Genomic DNA, 23,448 nt, shown 5'->3' with positions numbered 1-23,448 from the left:
ACGACGCCATTTGTACTATTTTTTTTTCTGGTGCCTTTACCACGGAAAAAAACAACTTGCAATCTTACTAGAGCGATAAATTTAACTACTAAGAAAAACGTTATTATAGCATAGGCACAGATCAAAACGGGTGAGATCCTCACCCCTAAATTTAACAATCTCCTCCATGGAAAACACACACACACACACTATATATATATATATATATATATATATATATATATATATATATATATATATATATATATACTCATTAGTGTTCGACAACACAGATGAACACTGGTCGTGTTGGTATGTATGTGTCATGCCACATTATTCCTTTTGTATTTTCATAGAAACACTCTTCTGTTCTTAGTCAAATGATCCAGCATTGGTCCTTTTCCCGCACCTGAAGTAACTTCCGATGGCTTCTAAGATCGGAAGCATTGCAAACTTTCTGTACCCCGTCCGGATTTGCACCGCCTTCGTAATCAGTCCACGTGCCTTCGACCAAGCGACGATACCACGGGACGACATAATGATACTCCCACAAATTATGGCGATCTACGACGTGGGATGTCGCCATACGGTGATGTCACCACTTGATCGTCATCTCGCATGACCCGTCTCGATTCCAACGGTCAATTTTCGTGCTCGACGAGGCACGTAAGAATTTCACCTTAAAAAGAAACAACTATAGAAAAAGAACGTAGCGTCAGAATGTAGCACGGAAGGCTGCGGGCAAGCGCTTCGTGGCATATGCAAGACTTCATTTTTGGATACAGCGCGACATCAACAAAGACGGAAGGGACACAGACGAACGCTGACTCGCAACTCAAAGTTGTATTTGAAGAACATCAAGAAGGTGAAATTGATAAAAATAAAAAACAAGAAAAGGAAGAAAACAACGTATCAACATTACGAAGAAGCGTTAGAAAAAGTTACAGAGTGCAGGGCGTCTGCGTAAGCAGGCGTTTGGTGTGTAGCGACACCACGGACCCGAGCTAACGGGGGGGGGGGGGGGTTCTCACCAGAGAAGGATTGGCCACCCTGGTACAGTATCTGGCCACTACCTCCCACATGCAAACGTCAATTAACTTACGGTGCTCAGTCCCCAGCAGCTACGAAGCAGCTGACCACGGCGGCGGTCAGATCTGCTACGCAGGAGAGGGTGCTAAGAATCTCTGGATTCGGACAGGCCGCCATTGGAACCGGAACTTGGCGACGTGTAACGCTAGAACCTTATCTAGTGAAGCAAGTCTAGCTGTTGTTGCGAAGGCGGACCGATCCCGCCGAAGCCACCACTGTTGCGCACGACGGACCGATCCCGCCGAAGCCACCACTGTTGCGAAAGACGGCGACGCCAACACGGCCCCGAAGGCGCCACTGCTTTCAACTCCGCCGGGAAGGTCACCAGCCGTTTGGTAGCGTATGTTTCTCAGCCCGCGACTGCTTCTGCGCAGAGCTGATAAGACGAGCGGACGAGACGACGGTGAGTTAAACAAGGTTTATGTACAGCATATATACAGAGGCGTTACAATTTCGGCACTGGGGCCGACAGAGACTCGAAGAGCCGAGCTCTCCTCTCTAACACATAGGTCAGCTTTTCGCCTAAGACCGCTGACTCACACACATGTCGGCTCTCCGACATGGGGACTCCTCTCTCAGGACCGCCGATCGCGACGCGCCGCAGGGCTTCTTTTATTTGCACCGGGTCCAACCAAAAAGTCCAATCAGAAGCGCCGCTGGTCGTCAGGGCAGGTTCCGCCAATGGGGCCGCCGCGCCATGCGTCAGACCACCAGGCACGAGGACGCCGGCTCGCTGTCACGTGCGCAGCTGACTCAATGCACGTGGGCCAGAGAAGCGCCGCGCGTGTTCACGCCGTTGAGATGTTCGCGTCGGGCGGACTGCGGGCTGGCCTTGACCCAGATTGCCTTTTTCAGAGGCACGGACGTTTGACGAGGACTCGCTGGCATAACAGCACCCCCGCCGCCAGACAATGCACCGGAAAGACGAGCTTCTTCCACGGGGCTCGGATGTCAGGTGCGCTCGTTCGCCAGGTCCCTCCAGGTTCGCCTCCAGTGCCATGGGGAGAATACAGCTCCAGACTGTTCCGGGAACACGTCCCATTTTTGACGACGGATCCCAGCTCCACTGGCTTGTCGCCACAACTTGTCGACCAGCTTCACTCGTCTCTTCTGACCACCTTCGGCTTCAGCACTTGTCGATGGTTCTGCAACTTGCTAAGAACGGTTCGACAACAGACAACACACGACACAAGCAAGTGCCCTCGGTCACCCGACAGAACACCAGACAAAGTATAGTACCACATATACCTATCTACGTGTTTATCGGAATTTTGTTCCCTCTACATCAAGAGGCACATGTGGGACACAAGACTCTTAAAGTAAGACCTTGAATTTTTCACAATTACAACAACGCAACGAATTAGAATACCACATAAAGTTGGCCCCTTTGAGATCACTCTGAACGAGAGCGCTCAGCCCAGGTCGTGATGAGGTCAAAATTTTGCCCCGAATCGCCAGCGAGACACCGAAAGGTTGAGAAGGTACTAACTAAACGCACTGCTCAATGCACCTGCATTAACGTTTACCTTTCTTTTTTTTTCTTTAGCGAACGTCAAAGTTGCGCTGTGGAGCAACATGCTCCACCTCAGTAACCGGCCACTTTTAGGCGACGATACCTATGCGGCACCAAGAGCGGCTCACACTTGCGACGTTGCACAGGGGAACAACGATACGGCTTGCTACAGATGGACTCCTCACCGCTTAGCTCGATATCGTGTTCGATCACCGTCGTGTTTCCGGGGCGGTCCGAAAACACGTCTTCAAACTCGGAACCAATCTTTCTCAGGTCCTCTTTCTCAGGTCCTCCTTCACGGAAGCTAGGCTCTAGGTTTATCTGCTCCCGGATTACTTTCGATCCCCCTTCAATTACCTCACTAGAACTCAAAATCTCTGCTTCCTCTTCCTCTGAAGCATTCAACAACAGATTTACGACCGCTTGACGTTGAACGTATGGTTCCATCAAGTTGTAAATTTTGTCGGGCCGCCTTCCTAATTTCCCTTCATAATTTGAATCGCAAGGCTTCGATAATACTGTGGCGGGCCCTTCCCAATCAACCTCAAGCTTGTTCCTCTTGGACGGCTGCAGCAGCAGTACCTGATTATCAACTTCAAAAGCACGCTTCTTCACCGATTCCTCGTAGTGCTCCTTCGACAGCACTTTTGCCGCGTTTTTCTGGCTTTCCACTAGCGCTTCAATTTGGCTTTCCACTAGCGTTTCACTCGAGAGATCCTCACGCTGCTCTCGAATGAGCGTCTCTCGATCAACTCTCGGCAGCTCGCTCAAACTTTCCGCTACAGGCGAGAGCGTTGCAACCCCCTCGCTCTGACTCAATGGCGCCATGTCGTCTCCCCCAAGGCATACCGCGCCGGCCGCTTCCGCGACGGGCCGCTCGCGTGACTGCTCACATGACTCATGCGGAAAATTTTCTTTCTGGGGTTCCGTCGACCCGCCGACAAGGTCACTTGAGAGTTCACGGCATGGAACCAGGTCCAGCTTCCGCGAAAGCTTTCGCGCTTGCGATCGCGTGAGGGCCATGCACGCAAAGTTGGAGAAGAACGATTTGCCCTGCTCTTTGAGGAGCTGCTCCAAGTGGTTGGAGAAAAGATAAGGAAAACGATCGTTCAGCGTGGCAGACACAGCCGCTTCGGTGCGAAGCTTACCGAACGGGCCTTCAATGACAACCGTGGCGATTGGTAAGCGAACACTCTGCTCCTCGGCGACTTGCCTGATCCACGCGCATTCTCCTGTGAAGTCATCCGGAGACACCAATGAAGGATGGACAACGTCCATGGTTGCCGCTGAGTCTCTAAGTGCTCGGCACGTTTTCTCATTGACCCTAATTTCTTGGAGATACGGCTCCAACAACCGAATGTTTTTTTCTGATTCTCGGATCGTTGCGAAGGCAAACTTTTCCTGACAGTTTCTCGCGATGTGCCCTTCCTTTTTACAGTTGTAGCAGATTAGCGGCTTCCGTTTGTTTTCCGATTCAAATGCCTGTGTGGTAGAAACCTCACTCGATTTCTCCGCTTCTGTTTGCCCTTCCCCTACACTGTCCTTCGTAAGAGACGGGTCCTTTTTGAAATTACGGTGCGGAACGGGTTTCCGTTGATCAGGTTTCCTTGAAAAGCCCTCTTTCCTTTCATCCTTTTCAACGCGCACTGCCCTGCTATGCAACTTTCGGCGAGTATAATACTCCTCAGCTAACTCAGCTGCCTTATTTAACTGTACTTCCCCAAGTCTGTCCTGCAGCCAAAGTCTGACACTATCCTCGATGCAGCGGTAGAATTGCTCCAATGCAACGCATTCCACCACTTTATCGCGGTCGTCATAAACACCTTCGTCCTTGAGCCATTCAATCAAATCGGCTTTAAGACGAAACGCGAAGTCAACGTGTGACTCATTCCCCTTTTTAGCATACCGGAACCTTTGCCTGAAAGCCTCGGGTGACAACTTATAATGTCTCAAGAGCACTTCCTTAACCTCGTCATAGCTCTCAAACGCTTCCCTCGACAAGCAAGTTATCGCGTCGGACACTTCGCCGGGAAGAAGAGCTAGCAGGTTCCGCGCCCAAAGAGACTGCTCCAAAGCATTTCGCTCACAGACGTGTTCAAACTTGATGAGATACTTCGCCATGTCCTCGCCTACTACGAACGGTGGCAGTTGATCCCGAATTCTAATACCGCTGACCTGAATCGTCGGAGAAGCTGCGCTAGGCGCCTGCGAACACTGTAGAATTGCCAATTCTATTCGTTTCATCTCGAGGCGCTCCTGTCTCTCGGCCTCCTCGCGCTCCCGACGTTCTCGCCTTTCAGCTTCTTCACGTTCGCGAGCTTCTCGCCTTTCAGCTTCTTCACGTTCGCGAGCTCCTCGCCTTTCTTCACGTTCGCGAGCTTCTCGCCTTTCAGCTTCTTCACGTTCGCGAGCTTCTCACTTTTCAGCCTCCTCACGTTCGCGAGCTTCTCGCCTTTCTTCACGTTCGCGAGCTTCTCGCCTTTCAGCTTCTTCACGTTCGCGAGCTTCTCGCTTTTCAGCCTCCTCGCGGCGTGCTTTGATATCCACCCAGGCCTCATCGACTTCCTCAGCCGACACTCCCTCATCCTTCATGATCTCAAGGATCGCTTGTTTTCGTTTCGCACGGCCCAAAGTAATGCCGAGTTCCTCACAAATTTCGATGAGTTCCTTCACTTTAAGGTTCTCCATCGTTCACACTAGCCTCTTGCTGTTTGCCCCTGTTAAGAATCTACTTGCCGTACCCATTATAAGCCTACTAGCAAGACGCGCAAGCAATTTTTCACACTCCCGTGTTTACCCCCTCCGCATTAACTTTGGTTTCAAAGCGCTTCGACTTGGCTTGAAACGATCAAAGCTCCCTTCAATGCTTCACACAGCCCTTCTCTAAACTACTACAACCTGAGCTAGAGTAGTCTGGTGAACTGAGGGGAAAACATCAGGCACTCACCGCATCGATGTCACTGACGCCGGTCGATCCCGCAGCTGCCAACCACTGTTGCGAAGGCACCTCCGAAATCCCACCGCTGACTTCCACTGTTGCGAACGACGGCGACGCCAACACGGCCCCGAAGGCGCCACTGCTTTCAACTCCGCCGGGAAGGTCACCAGCCGTTTGGTAGCGTATGTTTCTCAGCCCGCGACTGCTTCTGCGCAGAGCTGATAAGACGAGCGGACGAGACGACAGTGAGTTAAACAAGGTTTATGTACAGCATATATACAGAGGCGTTACAATTTCGGCACTGGGGCCGACAGAGACTCGAAGAGCCGAGCTCTCCTCTCTAACACATAGGTCAGCTTTTCGCCTAAGACCGCTGACTCACACACATGTCGGCTCTCCAACATGGGGACTCCTCTCTCAGGACCGCCGATCGCGACGCGCCGCAGGGCTTCTTTTATTTGCACCGGGTCCAACCAAAAAGTCCAATCAGAAGCGCCGCTGGTCGTCAGGGCAGGTTCCGCCAATGGGGCCGCCGCGCCATGCGTCAGACCACCAGGCACGAGGACGCCGGCTCGCTGTCACGTGCGCAGCTGACTCAATGCACGTGGGCCAGAGAAGCGCCGCGCGTGTTCACGCCGTTGAGATGTTCGCGTCGGGCGGACTGCGGGCTGGCCTTGACCCAGATTGCCTTTTTCAGAGGCACGGACGTTTGACGAGGACTCGCTGGCATAACACTGTACTATTGAAGGAGCTATAGGGTGTTAAATGGGATATATTAGGGCTCAGTGAGGTTAGGAGAACAAATGAAGCCTATAAACGGTGCTACGAATTTGGGCACGTCTTCTGCTATCGAGGCTTGGCTGACAGAAGAGAACTGGAGGGGGGGGGGCTAATTCACAGAAACATAGCTGGCAACATAGAGGAATACTATAGCAATAATGAAAGGGTGGTAGGTATCCTAATTAAACTCAATAAGAGATGCGATGAAGATGATACAGGCTTACACGCCTACATCCAGCCATGATGACCCTTCAGTTGAAAGCTTCTATGAAGACGTGGAATCGGCAATCAGTAATTACGGTAAAAACACAGTATACTATACCGACGGGAGACTTTAATGCAAAGTAGAGAAAAAGCAGGCTGGAGACCAGGCAGTAGGAGATTATGGCATCGGTACTATAGAAATGTCAGGGCAGAGCTACTAGTAGAATTTGCAGAACGCCATAATTTACGGATTTTGAATACCTTCTACCGAAAATGAGGCAACCCCAAGTGAACATGGAGGAGCCCTAATGACAAAAATAAGAACGAACTAGGCTTTATAATGAGTGCACACCCAGGCATCGTGCAGGATGTGGAAGTGGTTGGCAAGGTACGATGCAGTGACCATAGAATGGTACGGTTTTGAATTCGCCTAGGCTTGAAGAAGGAACGACAGAAACTGATAAGCAAGAAGCCAATCAATGAACTAGCACTGAGAAGGAAAGTACGGGAATTCAGAGTCTCGCTTCAGAACAGGTACTCGGTTCTTATTGGGGAAACCAACCTTAACGTAGATACAATGAATGATAATCTGACGAGTATCATTACGGAGTGTGCAGTGGAAGTCGGAGGCAGGGTAGTTAGACAGGACACTGGCAAGCTTTCCCAGGAAACGATGAATCTCATTAAGAAGCGTCAATGCATGGAAGTCTCAAGTACAACAGACAAAATAGAACTGTGAGAGCTTTCGAAGTTGATTATTAAGCGTAAGGTATCTGATGTAAGAATGTATAACATGGAGAGAATCGAACACACTCTGAAAAACGAAGGAAGCGTCAAAGCAGTCAAGAGGAAACTTGTGATAGGCAAAAATAAGATTGATGCACTAAGGGACAAGGAGAGCAAAGTAACTACCAATATGGAGAGTATAGCTGAATAGCGAGTTTCACAGAGACCTGTACAGAGAGCCGGGACAACCACGCCCCTAATACTATAAGAACTAGCAGTAACCCAGATGACACCCCACCAGTAATGACAGAAAAAGTCAGAAAAGCCTTGGAGAGCATGCAAAGAGGCAAGGCTGTTGGTGAGGATCAGGTAACATCAGATCTGCTGAAAGATGGAGGACAGATTGTGTTAGAAAAACTAGCCACCCTGTTTACGAGGTGTCTCCTGACGGGAAGAGTACCAGAGTCTTGGAAGAATGCTATCATCTTAATACATAAGAAACGAGATGACAAGGACTTGAAGAATTACACGCCGATCAGCTTGCTCTCCGTAATATACAAGCTATTTACAAAAGTAATTGCTAACAGAGTTAAGAAAACATTAGAATTCAATCAACAAAAAGATCAAGCAGGATTTCGAACAGACTACTCAGCAATCGACCACATTCAAACTATGAACCAGGTAATAGAGAAATGCTCAGAATATAACCAACCACTATACATAGCCTTCATAGATTACGGAATCCCGGCTGTGGCGGCTGCATTTCCGATGGAGGCCGAAATGTTGTAGGCTCGTGTACTCAGATTTGGGTGCACGTTTAAGAACCCCAGGTGGTCAAAATTTCCGGAGCCCTCCACTACGGCGTCTCTCATAATCAACTGGTGGTTTTGGGACGTTAAACCCCACATATCAATCAATCATACATTACGAGAAGGCGTTTAATTCAGTAGAAATATCAGCAGTCATGCAGACACTGCGGAATCAGGGCGTCGATGAAGCATATATAAACATCCTGGAAGAAGTCTTCAGGGGATCAACTGCTACCACAGTGCTTCATAAAGAAAACAACGGAATACTAATCAAGAAGGGTGTAAGGCAGGGGGATACAATCTCCCCAATGCTATTTACCGCGTGCTTACAGGAGGCTTTCAGAGGCCTATAAAGGGAACAGTTACGGATAAGAGTTAGTGAAGAGTACCTTAGTAACCTGAGCTTCACCGATGGCATTGCATTGCTGAGTAACTCAGGGGACGAATTGCAACTCATGATTACGGAGTTAGACAAAGAGAGCAGAAAGGGGGGTCTTAAAATTATTCTGCAGAAAACGAAAGTAATGTACAACAACCTCAGAAGAGAGCAGCGCTTTGAGATAGATAATAGTCCACTTGAAGTTGTAAAAGACTATGTCGTCTTAGGGGAGATAATAACCACGGAGCCAGACCACGAGATTGAAGTAACTAGAAAAATAAGAATGGGGTGGAGCATATTTGGCAAGCATTCTTAAATTATGACAGGTAGATTGCCACTATCCTTCAAGAGGAAGGTATACAACAGCTGTATCCTGCCGGTACTTAGCTACGGAGCAGAAACATAGATACTTACAAAGATGGTTTAGCTTAAATTGAGGACGATGCAGTGAGCAATGGAAAGAAAAATGGTAGGTGTAGCTTTAAGAGACAAGAAGAGAGCAGAGTGGATTAGGGAACAAACGGGGGTTAAGGATATAATAGTTGAAATCAAGAAGAGGAAATGGACATGGGCCGGGAATGTAGCACGGAGACAGGACAATCGCTGGTCATTAACGGTAACTAACTGGATCCCCAGAGAAGGCAAGGGGGTTAGGGGGAGACATAAGGTTAGGTGGGCAGATGAGATTAAGAAGTTTGCGGGTATGAATTGGCAGCAGCAAGCACAGGACCGAGTTGACTGGCGGAACATGGGAGAGGACTTTGCTCTGCTGTGGACGTAGTCAGGCTGATGATGATGATGATGATGATGATGACAGCGCTTATCACCTAAAGGCGCATGTGCTGAGAAGATATACGAACTCTTTGTCCTTGAGATAGATCGATGCCTTACTGACGCATGCACCATGCATTAGTTTATTATGGAATGCATCTATCACTTCCGCAGACATCTGGGAACTATATGTTTCGACAAAACTTCTGTAGCGGCAAAAATCTGCTGCCATACCTACAAGCGCAACTTTCAATGCATACTATTGCAGTATGCACGACACACCCATCGCTCTCTGGAGTATTGTCGGTGTGGTTTTCTTTCTTCTTTTTGTTTTTTTTCTTTTTTGCCACAGAAGCGCACGAGGCACGGATGTGTATGCACAGTCTCAGCCAAAAAAAATGGCTTTGTCCCACCGGCCCTATAACCAGCACTGGCGCGCGGCCATGTGGCACGCAACGGTCTCAGTTGCCAGAGCTGGCCTACTTCGGGAGAATTCTCAGCACCACATTTAACCTCGCGAGTCCATTGCATAACAGAACCGAACAATGCGACGCAGACTGCCAGCTCCCACCAGAATGTCTCAAGCACCGACCCGGCGACACGTCTAACACTGAGTCACAGACTTCTTTCGGAAACGTAGTAGCACCGAGGCCTAACGTTATTAGACGGGGACTGCGAATGCGTCGTCGGACGTTTCCTCAACAATAAGCCGACCGCGGATGGCTTCCCTTTATAAACGGATAGGCGATAGACAGCGCACACCACCGGGAAACGCGGACCCCGCGATGCACTCACGATTCAGAGACGTGTACGCGCGACGCAAAACAATGAAAGACGATGTCTTACGCAACACACTGCGTGGCGGAGCGAGTTTGGAAGCAAAAGAAGAAAGCGGCAGTTTCGACGCCGGCGTGCTGCGATTCCTTATTTCGCCATCGTTGCCGGGACCGCACTATGAGGCTCCGAGTGGCTCGAAGGTTTTTGTTGCCGGCGATACCGGGAGTGTCAGAACCGCAACGCACACGCAAAAAGAGACAAAGAAACGAACGTTTTTTTTTTTTTTAACGCGGGGAGTCGTCACGGCAAAAGACGACGTCTCACGAAGTGGCGCGTGAGGATTACGTTCCCGACGAGCGCACGGTTACGTAAAGCTGACGCGCGCGTCGATTTGCGGGAGTCAGCTTTACGTAACCACGCAAGGAGATGCGCGTACGCGCTATAGGGGACACGCAATTTCCCACGGTTATAGCATTGCGGAAGCACCAGCTTACGCGCGAGATAATCCATGCCTTTCAGACAGCGGGCGATCGGAAGACGTCTGGTGTCGTTGCCCGTGTGAATGCGGGAAATATTAAGTTCATAAAGTTAGGCACGCAACTGAAGTGACGAGGACGGGCCAGCGAGAACACACACAAGTGCTAGCTTTCAACAACTATGTATTGGAAGCCGGATCAGTGAATACTCGCGTGAAAATGGCTGACAATTAGGCATGCGAAAACGTGGTGCCATCAACAAATGACAGCTCTTTCCCGCCCCCGTCATTTATGTGTTGCATTTAACTTCATAAACACGTTAAACCAACAAAGACCACATGCTACCCTACGGTGGTCTAGTGGCGAATGCTGCTGACGCAGGTCGTGGGATGGAATCTCGGCCGTATTTTCGATGGAGGCGGAAATTTTTTAGACCCATGTGTTTAGATTTAGGTACACGTTAAAGAACCCCAGGAGGTCGAAATTACTGGAGCCTTCCAACACCTCATAATCATATCGTAGTTTTGAGACGTTAAACCCCAACAATTAGTATTATTAACACTCTTTCCTCGGGAAATATTCTTGTATGCATAGACTTGAGAGACATTCTGCACTGAGACACTCGTTGTTAGGCAAGAGTGACTATTATTAAGCATGACGAACGACATTGCATGCTGAAGTGGACACTCTAAAACGGGGTCATTCTAGAATTGAACTGAATTTATATATTTACCACGACAAAGAGACAGTGGTGGACCAAGCCACTCATTTTAGGGGAGGGGTTCATTCAAAATAAAACCAGAAAGAGGGTGGGGTGGTCCTGACTCATTTGTTTTTAATAGTTACTGTCATCAAAGGAACCCCATCACAGCATAAGTATACTTATGCTGGGGAACCGCTATAAGCGCGAATTAACAGTATACTGTTTATTTCGCGCTCATAGCGGTTCCACTGATTTTGCTAATCGATGACGGGAAGTGACCAACAGGCACTAAAGGAGTGGGGGGGGGGTGTTATAACGCAGGCTTTAGTGGGGGGGGGGGGGGCAATCGCCCCTACTGGCCCCCTCTGGATCCGTCATTGTGCACAGATCCAATAATGATCAAGTACAAACTCACATCAGAGTCCCTTGCAGACTCCCCTAAGACGACCGGAAAGGTGAACGCCATCTCCTTTTTCTTCTGAAGCGGTGTGATGCTCTTGCCCCGCCACCCTCCGAGAACCTTCTGCAGCAATGTGGCTTTCCATCGCCTCAGGAATCGGAGGCACCTTGACTGGTTTCGTACCACCTCCATGATGGGCCCCACCGCTGACCAAGATTGCTCTCTCCTGCATATAGTAGATCTACGGTTGCCTCCCCATGTTTTCCCGTAGCCGTGGCGGTGACGTACGTACAACGCGAGCTTGTGCTCATAAAAACTCTTCATTGGGCAAGCTTGTACCTACGACATGAAACGTGACAGCACACGCAACAAGCGCTGTACACTGAAAGGTGTGATGGCGGTCGCCGGTAGACGAGTAGACTGCTCGTCTGTGATATGCGTAGCCTTTCATGCATCAGTGAGGAAACCTTCGAGCGTTGTCGCTGGTGCCGTAGTGTATAAGCTCCCGGGTAAACTTGGCTTCGTGACCCACACGTAATGTTGACAGAATGATATCGAACAATCGCAAATCGTCTTAAGCATGGTGGCAGTGCCTGCAGTTACCGCTGCTAGCTAAAAGATCTTTTTCGGGTGAAGCACCAATGCATTAAAACAAATTATAATACATAAGGACGTGCGGCAATATTTATCAACACAATGAACGAAAATGGGCAATAATAGCCGAGCTTAGCGCATATTACTTAGAGCAATGTTCTTACAGACGGCCGGTAAATCTAAAACGAGTCCGAATAGTGATTCCACGGATTGCATTTCTTTCTTGGCGATGCGAACAACGTCCTTCACTGCGCAGGCGACGCTATAATGCACACGCACAGTCACGGCGACATTGCCATCAGCACATCTTAAGTGCTCAGCCCCGACTACCTCAAGGATAATTAGGCGAACAAATAGAGCACCCACGGGCAGCCCCCCCCCCCCCCGTGACGCCTTGCACGACTGCCCCTATAGATCTCCAGGCTCACGTTACATGCCTTCTCGAGAACTCGCGATCCAACTCTCTCACCAACGTTTGCAGACGTGTTATAGCTGTCAAGTACGCCTATTTGTTTGCACACAGTGACTTTACCAGCATTCGCGATAGCCGGCATAATTTTCCCGACTTGCACGCTCATTAGCTAGGCACATACACCGCTAGCAGCGACGCCGGCTCGATACGTTATCGCCGAATGATTTTGCCAATGGCGCACGAATAGAAGGGCGATAGAACTATCGCGGTGTAAGTTAAACAGCCCGTAGCATATAATCCGGCTTTGCGTGCGCGCATGGTCGTAGAACGCAACTTGCATTCCGGTCATGCGGCAGTCCGAGGTCAGTCACTCATTAAGAAGCTCGTTCTTTGTATGCTAATTTAAGAAGGCTATTGCAGGCAACGCCAATTAAACGTTCTCGCCGGCCAACACTGCTCGCCTCGGCTGCGTCTGTACACACGCTAATCGTCGCCTGAAGCCAAGCCACGGAGCGCGCGAGCACGGAATCTCTAAACAGACGTTCTGTAACATGGGTCAGATTGCGAGATACAGGATCATTCTGCTCTATAGATGACCGCGCAGGGCTGTTTACCATGCATTCGTGGTCGACCAGTTACGGCTATTCGTGCTCCGGTCGAAGCGTATAATCAAAGCGCCAAGGAATATACCTGCGGTCGCCGAATGATGCAAGTGGCCTCGGTGAGCGAATTGCTCCAGTTGTTTTTCTTACCATGTGGTTTTACCTTGTTTATTCCGCGACTGCCCGATTCACCTCCCCGACCCTTCTTTATGTATGCAGCCTGCACGATTGGTGCAATGCGCGAGTGATTGCAGTGTGGCAGTTTATCGGTAGTTTAAGCGATATTTGCAGACAGGTAGGCTTAACAAACGTCATACCATGTATTAGCGAACAGAGGTACGCACAGCACGTGGTTCACTCCTAAAGGAAACACTCGAATAAGCATGCACGCGTCACATTGGTGGCCCCTAAAGGGGCCTTGAGCAACATTTCCAAGTAATACTGAATTAACTCAGTATTACTTGGAATTAGCTACGATAATGAGTGAATTAAATACCGTACCTATACTGTATCACAAACTCATTCGGCAAAAAAAAAGAAATTTCGGGAAATACGGCCGCTTCATACACTGTATTTTGTTTTTCGGCTCCCAGTTCTCTAAGCCTGGTGTAAGCGTTGACAGCATGCACAGCAAGTTTACGCAAGTTTACGAGTCGTCTGCTGACAACTGCCGAGTTAGCGTACGTGCGCCAGCGACTTGCAGGCGCTATCGAGTGACGCAGCCCCCCTCCGACCTCCCCCCCTTTTTTTTTCTCTCGCTGATGTTCCTTCATGTTTGTTACGAAGAACGAGCGGGGCGTTTCCTCTCTGCTTGGGAAGCAATCGACCGCAGTTTTCGCACGAATAATAATGTTATCCTTCCAGTCATGCACGACTATTTGTTTGCACGCAGAAACTGTACTGGCATTCGTGATACACGGCATAATTTTGCTGACTGACACGCTGATTAGCAAGGCAGATACACCGCTAGCAACGCGTGTATGCCGTTTACGAGTCGTTCGCTGACAACTGCCGTGATAGCGCGTGCCCATCTAGCAACGCAGTCTTTTAGGGGACGAAGCTCCCTATGTCGTGGGTCCTGTGTCCGCGATGTAGTAGTAGTAGTAGAAATAGTAGTAGGTAGCCACCTCTCGTTTAGTCTTTAGAATGTCCGCTGGTGGCGGTACTTATATATGATGGTTATATCATGAAAAGATGCGAGATGGCGGTACTTAGAGTGTTCGCTATAGATGGACGGATACATGGACGGTCGGATGGACTCATGGGCGGATGCACGGAAGGATACACGAACGCACGCACGGACGTACGCACAGACGGACATGAGTACAAGCGCACGGACGGGCACACGGACACACGCACGGACTGACTGCAGCTTTGCCCCACTCGTCATCATTCAGTCCGTGGATATGCTGTGATTTTTCCTCCCTGGTGTCCCTTCATGTTTGTTAGGAAAGACGGACGGGGCGTTTCCTCTCTGCTTGAGGAGCGATCGACAGCAGTTCTCGCAAGAGTATATGTTACCGAGTCCGACCTTGGCGCGGCGAAGACGGCCGGCACCTTTGATCTCCGTTTCAGCTGAGTTCGTCGCGAGCGCTCGGGACTAAAATGTACGACGCTCGGGGTGATGTCGTCAACTTCAACTTTATACAAAACATTACGGCGATTGCAACAGCAACGGTGACACCGTTGGTGGCAACGAAAGCCCGTCGAGTGTGTTCATGTAATTGATGTCGCAATGATATTTCTCGAAACTTAGTCAAGCGGCTAGTCGCTTTTTTTTTTTCCTCGTTCCCTACACCAACACTCTATTAGTGGGAATAAATTATTATTATTATTATTATTATTATTATTATTATTATTATTATTATTATTATTATTATTATTATTATTATTATTATTATTATTGTTTTCTCTTTTGTTTTTCTTCTTTATTTATTGTCCATAAAAAAGCAATGGTGTCAATCATTTGTCTGTTTCTTGGCAAAGAAGCAACAATAGTTTTTGTTACCTTGTACCCGCATCGCTGTGACCGGCTCTGCCGGGCCTAGTCACACAAGTCATTGGGACTTAGACAGGCCCGTTTCTTTGTATATCTTACAGATGTGTGCAATAAATTATTATTATTATTATTATTATTATTATTATTATTATTATTATTATTATTATTATTATTATTATTATTATTATTATTATTATTATTAGCGCAGAAAAGCTGTTACGTCAGAACACGTTATGAAACGAAATCGCTCTCACCCGTGTCTATTCTTATATTCGATATTGTGGTGACTATGTAGTGCTCCGGACTATAAGGAGCATGATGCCGGCACGAGGGGGCACTCAAGGGGCAAGAAACACGGCTGATCCAAGCGCCGCTCTTCATTTATGTCGGCCATTGGCCAATAGCACGCCATCAGTTCTATGACGTCAAACAGAAGGCTTAGCTTGGGATGCTCCGAAGGGAGTGAGCGTGGGCCTCGGTGCGAAAATAAGGCGCCTGAGAAAACGGCCAATTTCACTCTGCTTGTAAACGCTCTTCCGCGCACGGCTACAAGATTTGGTCGGCCTGTCGGAGAACAATCTGTCTCCGCAGGATCTGGTTTTTCACCAAGCACGAAGTACGTTTCGCGACCCTTTCAGGCACACGTCGATCAGTAAATATTACAGCGTAAATGTATTGCGCTGAAAAGACATGGACAAGAAAGTGTACCACAAGAATACCAACTCGCTCGCCTGTCCGTTTTGCTTCAGTAAATATTGTTTATGCACGGCACTAGGCTGTCAACCACTGGTAGTCTAATGTCAATACAAAAAGCTTTTGCAAGAGGCCTTGCTCTACAGACTCATGTTCCCTGTAACAGTGTACTTCTTTGTACAAACCGGCAAAGAAACGGCCTTTGAATGCACACAGAGAAGAACGGCACGTTGAAAACGGTAGAATACAAAGTTCGTCAGAGCATGCAACACGAGCTTCATGGCATGTTCGACGAATATAGAAACCTTGAGTGCCACAACGTGCGGAATTATTCTATACAGGAAGGAAATTAGAAATAAAAGAAATGGTAACAACTGCGTGGGTGGTTTCTCAAAACAAAAGCACGATGCGATTATGAAGCACGCCACACGGCAATCCTCGTTAATTTCAACCAGTTGGCACTCTTTAACGCGCATCTAGATCGTAACACTGAGGTGTTATTTCATCTCGCTTCAATAGGACTTGCGAGCGCCGAGGTCAGGAATTCGAGTCCACGTCCTTGAGCTCCGCAGCATCGTATACCTTACCTCCTATACGCATTCGCAGCTGCTTAGAAAATGAAAGTGGGAGAAAATAAGAGATTCGTCCGGTGAGAATTGAACCCTGAAGCTTTGCGCACAAGACGCTCACCTTTTGAACTAATTGAGTCACGTGGACATACATGTGCTGTCGGAATCAATTGGAACTTGTGTGCATTTATTTCCTCGCACGCCAGAATCGGCGATGGCCACGGAGGAAAAATGGCGGCGACAGTGGAAGGCTGCTGTACACCACGTGGCCTTCATATCATGTCCTCGTTAGGGATTTTTTTTTTTTTTTTTGGTGGGAGAGCACTTAAAAGCTATCTCCCCCCCTCCCCACCCTACTGCTGCCCTGCGTCATGTACGGAAGCTGGCGACTGGCCAGTCGATCTTGAAGCCGGCTGCATCTTCAATTCACTAAGCCTTCCAGAGTCGATATTCTCACTCCATTCAAAGAACATGCGAAATCCAGAGAACTGGGGAGCTCAGCATTCGCCTACAACAATATGAGGCCAACATTACACAATAAAGAAGAGAACGTACAGGTAAACAGTAGTTCCATAATGATCATATTCCAGTCTGACGACGCAGCCAGCCGTGGAAAGAAACATATAGGTGTACGTAACCACAAGATACAATAGGAGAGCAAAGTAGGTGCGGGAAGAACCGGGTGTTAAGGGCACCTCAGCCGCAATCAAGAAAAAAAACGGGCCTGGAAAAGACGTAGCGCTTATGCAAGAAAACCGCTTGTCATTAAGCGCAACATAGTTTTGCACGCAGAGTGTCTCCCATTTACCTGCTTGACAGTGAAGCACAATCTATCTATCTATCTATCTATCTATCTATCTATCTATCTATCTATCTATCTATCTATCTATCTATCTATCTATCTATCTATCTATCTATCTACCATCCATCCATCCAACCATCCATCCGTTCGTCCGTCCATCCGTCCATCCATTTGTCCATCCATGCATCCGTCCGTCCATCTGTCCGTCCGTCCATCCATCCATCCATCCATCCATCCATCCATCCATCCATCCATCCATCCATCCATCCATCCATCCATCCATCCATCCATCCATCCATCCATCCATCCATCCATCCATGCGCTCGTTTTAATGTGCTCTTACGGCACCTATTTTATTTGAGTCACTTTTCAGTTGTCCCAGTGGAACACATATGTATGCTTGAAGAAGCAAGAGAAAGAATATGAGATATCGCACGTGTGCGTGGTAGATCTGCAGTGCAATGCAGCGGCACCTGCTGCTTAGCCCGGATAATCGGTAATACGTGCATGGGATCCGCTGACACTGTCCTGTTTTAGCGCATGGGCGCAATTCTTGGCCCAGGTTACCGTAACTACGCCTGCGACTATAAGGACAGAGAAGCAGCGTCTGTCAGTACCACCAGAAAAAGCTTACAGGAGGGAAGGTAAATCAGTGAGTGAAAGTTACGACAGGAAGAAAAAAAAATGCCTTGTGGAAAGAAGACCACCACATGCATGCTAAAAGACAGGACTCTGAGTGCAAACACGGACACGAGAAAACAGTCAATACACGACAAACACCTGTCTTGCGTCCGTGTCTCTACCTCTCCCTTGTGTCCGTGTTCGCACGCCCTTTCTAATGCAAGAATACCTACCAACAAGCTCACTTCTCCGTTATTTTAAGGTGCCTGCACCGGCAGATGGTGCCTCCGCAGGCCAATGGACCAATCGGAGTTAGGTGATGGACAGCGTGGCAGTTTCGACGCTCGTCGAGAAGCTTGAAGGTGCTTCTTCGACTGCTGCCGTGCCGGAGGAAGCAGTAATGGTGGCAGTGAGCGAGTCGGCCACGGCCGCGCATAAGACGAGGTCTCCATTGCCGACTATGACAGCTTGATTGGAGAGGCGGCCATTTTCGAGGCCGAGGGAGGGGGTGTTCCGTACGGCAGTAAGGCAAGGACCTTGCGATCATCTCGTGGGAATCGACGTTAGCTGGATGACGGACTCTCAAAGAAGAAGAAAAAAAGAAGGAGTTGTGAGAAGAGGCGCGCATCCGAAGTCTTAAGCAACCACGGCTTGGCCACCCAAAGCCGAAACGAATCTTGACAATGCGTTTCTTGATGCAATATCGGCGTACATGCTCGCTTTCGTTCGAAGCGACCGGTTTTGTCGATACTGGCGTGCCGAGTGGGCGAACCACTTTCTCTGTTTTCTGTTTGTTTTTATGTATGCTTTGTCTGTCTTCTGCGAAGTGATTTTTAGTGATTTTTGTGACATAACTTTCAATTCGCTGCAACACTTTTCTGCCGACAGTGAGAGTCTTCCACTGACTGTAAGTGTAAACAGTTTCTTTCTCTTTTTTTTTTTGGGGGGGGGGGGGATTTATACGACGATTGTTCATACGACTGTTCATACGACGATTATTCTTGGGACTACAATCACTCTCAAAACGATTAGTCCTAAAGTTTCTTTTACACCTCTGTGGACGGATCTTTTCTTATCTTATTTGTTTTCTATTTTATCTATCTATCTATCTATCTATCTATCTATCTATCTATCTATCTATCTATCTATCTATCTAGATTTTTAGCTCTCCTGACTGTCTCAATAATAATATCGATACCACAATTGGTATGGCATAACATGACTGTATGACGGACATAACTTACTAGTCATAACATGAAAATCACAACATGTATGTCAGTAATGTCATGATGTACATTTCATGGTCTGACTGCTCTTGCGGTGGTTTCATTCACATGATCTTTAGAAAAACTGGTATGGTATGATATGACTGCATGGGGAACATAACTGACAGACCCAAACGTGGAAATCTTAGGATGCATGTCATTATTTTCATGTGATGACTTGTCATGACTACACGCAACACTCATGCAGAGCTCGCGGTCGTTTGGCTAGCTTCACATTTACCGAATTCAGTATTACGTCACGTGAATGGATGACGAAGGTACATGACCGGTGCAAAAAATAATTAGATCAACGGTGGTTTGGATATGAATATTATTACATATCTCACGAAAATATGGAAGATTTCATTGTCCTAATAAAGCCATTCACTACTCTTTCACTCTCTCTATCTTTTCTTTCTCTTAATTATTATTATTATTATTATTATTATTATTATTATTAGTAGTAGTAGTAGTAGTAGTAGTAGTAGTAGTAGTAGTAGTAGTAGTAGTAGTAGTAGTAGTAGTAGTAGCAGTAGTAGTAGATGGAATGCAGCCTCATTATAAACAGCAGTCTGCACACCATGGAGCGTTTGCTCGCCTTTTCTGTCCCACTCGGTATCCGCCTATGACAAAAAAAAAAGGTGACCGCTTATAGTCTCACGTCGTTGTCAATGTCGTCGATGGTGTAAAGGACACACTAGCACACGTACCCGGGCTGTGCGTAATGTACTGTTGCACACCTAAGTGCTGTTAATTGATGCGAAATCGTTTATTCGCCTATTCGGTCGAAAACCTCTTACACCAGATCATACGGTAAACGTAAAGCCATAACCCCTCTGTCTTATAGCAAAGAAATTGTGTAAAAAATGCTTTGCAACCTTGTTTCATTCTGTTATTTAGTGTGTTTCATGTATGCTCACCCTGCTTGGACTTTTTGTCTGCAGTATTCTATAAATAAATAAATAAATAAACGTGATCACCGATGCCTTTCAATGAAACGATTCGCGCGAAAAGTCGGACTACGTTACACAAGTTTTCGAGGCGGGTAATACGAGACGTGAAGATGTGGCGTCAATCATGAGGCCACATCTGCGAGATCGGCAACGTCATCACGACATACGATGACGTAATCACATGATATTGTCACGTTGTCAAACGTGGACGGGCACCGAAAGCAGTGGAACGCTGCTCGGGGCGCTGCACTGTCTGCAATCGATTTGGAAGGAAAACAAAGGGGGGAAAGCTTTTCGTCTTCGCTTAGTTGCAGGCGACTGGATTAAGGACCCTGCGAGCTTTTCGATCGAAAGTCAAGATATCGACTACAAATAGAGCAATGTAACACATATCTGACGTCCAAAAGAGCGATCGTACCATCGTTGCACGTCGCAAAAACTCCAGCGCACCTCCACTTTCTCTTTTGGAAAAGGCTGCCCGCAGCACGCCTCCACCAACCACCCGCGCGTTTTTACCCGCGCGAAAACCGAAACTCGAACGAACGCGCAACACAAAAAAGCGCGCGCGAGCGCGATACCATGACGTAGGCAAACGTCACGCTTTCGTCATGACCAACTCTCGACCAATGGAGAGAGCGGGCGGCGCTGTCGCTTTCGGTTTCGGCGGACGCGCGCGCAATGGGCCGCCGCCGCTCGAGCGTCAGTCGCGCCTCGCAAGTCGGCCGCCACAGGTGGTGTCGTAGTAGGTGGTGCGGGACAGAGCCGTTGTCGAACTGGTTTCTTCGCGTCGTCCACAGCGTGGCGAGACGTGCGAGCAACCGAGATTCCCGACTGCGATAAACGAAGTTTCCGAGTCGAAAAAAGAAGCGTGTGTGTTTTCCCCCCCGCGCCTCCGACCGAGAAGACGACAACCCGAAGAGTCACCCGTGGAGTTTCTAGAAGAAAGCTAGGCCCCCGCTATCGAAGATAGATTTGGGGAGGATACTCTCCGCACGACACCCGAGGGTGCGCCGTGTGCCTCGAGGAAAGTGCAGAAAGCTAATGAGCCATGCTTCGACGCCGGCGATTCCCAGACAGCGCAACCCCAGTTTCACCCAGATAGGCAGCACCGGTGCCGCTGAAAAAAAAAAACGTCGTCCCGTCTCCCAAAACGGTGTATACATCCTATTTCTCAGCGGCCGCACTTTCGTTTCCTCGTGTGTATGATACAGAAGAAACACGTCGGTTCGACTTGTCGTTCCGCTACGCCTGTGTGTTTTCCCGTGTGCCTCGTTTGAGCTGATTGCGGTATAATTACCATTGTGTTGCCACTTTTGGTTCGTACCGGAACCTGTGCTTGTTTCTACATCTTCGTGTGGTCGCCTGCTTCAGTGTCGCCCGCCGTTAGTTCGCGCTTGTGAGGCATTGTTTTGATCCAGCAGTGGGTTTGTGCTTGCAGCCGTATGTGCCCCAGCTCTGGCTAAATAAGGACTATTTGTGTCCTCGACAAAAAAAGTTTGTGCGACTTCACATTTGAGCATAAGTCATGGAGCGAGCTTCGTCGACTGTCACCTCCGTCCTTCTCGTCGCCCTGTGCTTCGTAATGGTCCGGGTAAGTGAGAAAAATTATATGATTCTGAAAAAAATCAACATGAAATGTTTTTTTTTTCATGTTTATTTAACTCTAATTCTCTGACAAGTACTGTAGCCGCAACTACCCTAGTTTATGATAGGTCGTTTGTTATAGTTCTTTTTCGCACCAACGAGCGAGCGTTCGGATAACGGGATCTTCAGAGTTATTCGCCTGACGCGCCAAGCGAAAATGCACATTTTTTTATATTTTTTAAGTGTTGAAAATATCAGAAGATAAATATTTCCGAGGGTGTCTCTTTTTTTTTCTTCATAAACGCCACGATGTATATATTTCCGTGCTTTCTTTTTTTTTTGCGTTCATCAAATATAGTCACATTTCAGTCGTTACGATGTACCGTTAAACTTACGGTTAAGAGCCGTTCAAAGCGCGACGCGCCATTTGTGTTTGATTTACTTTTCCTGATCTCCAAGAATGCGTCGTGTTAGGGAATGTTAAGTAAATTTGAGATGTCCCGGTGGCGTAGCATTCTACGTTTCGTGGCTGTCTACAACAAAGTTCCCGTTTTCTGGCACGGCAAACCTTTCCTGCTCACATCAATCGCAGTGAAACTCTCTACACGTGCATGAAACGAGTACGCAGTTGCAGTAGCGATACGTGTTGAAGGTGTCTGGTTGATGCTTACCTAAATTTTGTAGCGCTACATTTGCGGAGGGCAGGACAGAGAAGGACAGATCGCTACCATCAACTATCAATCGGTCAAGAATGCGTCACGAACTAGCCCCGCTACGCGATTTGTTAAGTGTATGGCTGACGTCTGCGTTTATTTTCTCTTCCGTCACTTCCCTCTCACTGCATTTCGCACCCTGAGCGGGAATAACGCAGTCCAGAGTTCGCCGCAGTACAATCTGGTCTAGCTAAACTCATCAGAGGACAAGACACAGGTCTCTGGCCACCCTCAAAGCATCGAGTCAGTACGACACGACACGCTAAACGCATCTCGTGAACCTATAATTCTCATCACCGAGGCCACAGCCCTGTAAACTTGTGAAATGCCTCGCCAAATATGGCCGCGTTTTACACGACACGAATGCCCAACGAATTCGCAGCAGCGATGTATCAACATCTTAATACGGCATCTATGGTGTCCAAATATTATTTGCTTATCCAGGCGAAATTCCGCCCAGTCATATACTTCGGTACCTTTTGTGATTGCAATGCGGCGCGAATACGAACACACTGCCGCCGTCTTGCATGAAAGAAGAAAACGTCTGCTTTACGAAACAGTGTAAGACCGCAGTGCAAACACAAGTGTGTGTCAATTGACGACAACTTTATTACTATTCGCGAAACTATGCCGATACGTTCCATTTCTCCTGCACCACTTGAAGCGCTTTGCGTAGTTTTTATATCAACACACTACTATATAAGAAAGCTAAAACACATTTTCTGAAAATAATATTTCCTTACAGTTAAAACTTTCTTTTAAAAAGACAACTACCCGTTCTCAGCGCCAAGTTACAAAGAAAGCCACACGAATTTTCCAGAAAGAAAGCACCTTAGTTTCCGAAAAATTCGTCCCAGTCAGGGTATAAAACTCGGGACCAACACCTTTACGGGGTGGTGCCGGTTGAGCTAATGAAAATATTTTGATAATTTATTTGTTAACGCTAAATTTTCTGTCCCTGTATATATGCTTTTTTAGGATTGATAGTAGCAGTAAATAAATCAAAATAGTGGAGAAATGGGTCACAAACAAACATCGTTTCACCTCGTGGCTGTAAAAAAAACGTCACTTTAAGAGATAGAGGGGTACAAACGGAA

The 23,448-nt window shown here is 47.9% G+C and overlaps 1 protein-coding gene across 1 annotated transcript in view; it reads left to right on the top strand.

Annotated features, from left to right (window-relative positions):
* Positions 1-21,322: 21,322 nt before the first annotated feature.
* Positions 21,323-23,448, top strand: part of LOC119163274 (uncharacterized) — a 185,812-nt gene continuing 183,686 nt past the window's right edge. The window contains exon 1 of the mRNA XM_037415233.2: positions 21,323-21,645. Coding sequence (XP_037271130.2) covers positions 21,580-21,645 — 66 coding nt within the window. The 5' untranslated portion in view covers positions 21,323-21,579. The remainder of the gene's footprint in view (positions 21,646-23,448) is intronic.

This window comes from Rhipicephalus microplus, chromosome 9, assembly GCF_043290135.1.
Source record: "Rhipicephalus microplus isolate Deutch F79 chromosome 9, USDA_Rmic, whole genome shotgun sequence".
NCBI classification, from domain to species: Eukaryota; Metazoa; Arthropoda; class Arachnida; order Ixodida; family Ixodidae; genus Rhipicephalus; species Rhipicephalus microplus.
Note: the sequence above shows the minus strand (reverse complement) of the source record. Positions and strands in the feature narration are given on the sequence as shown.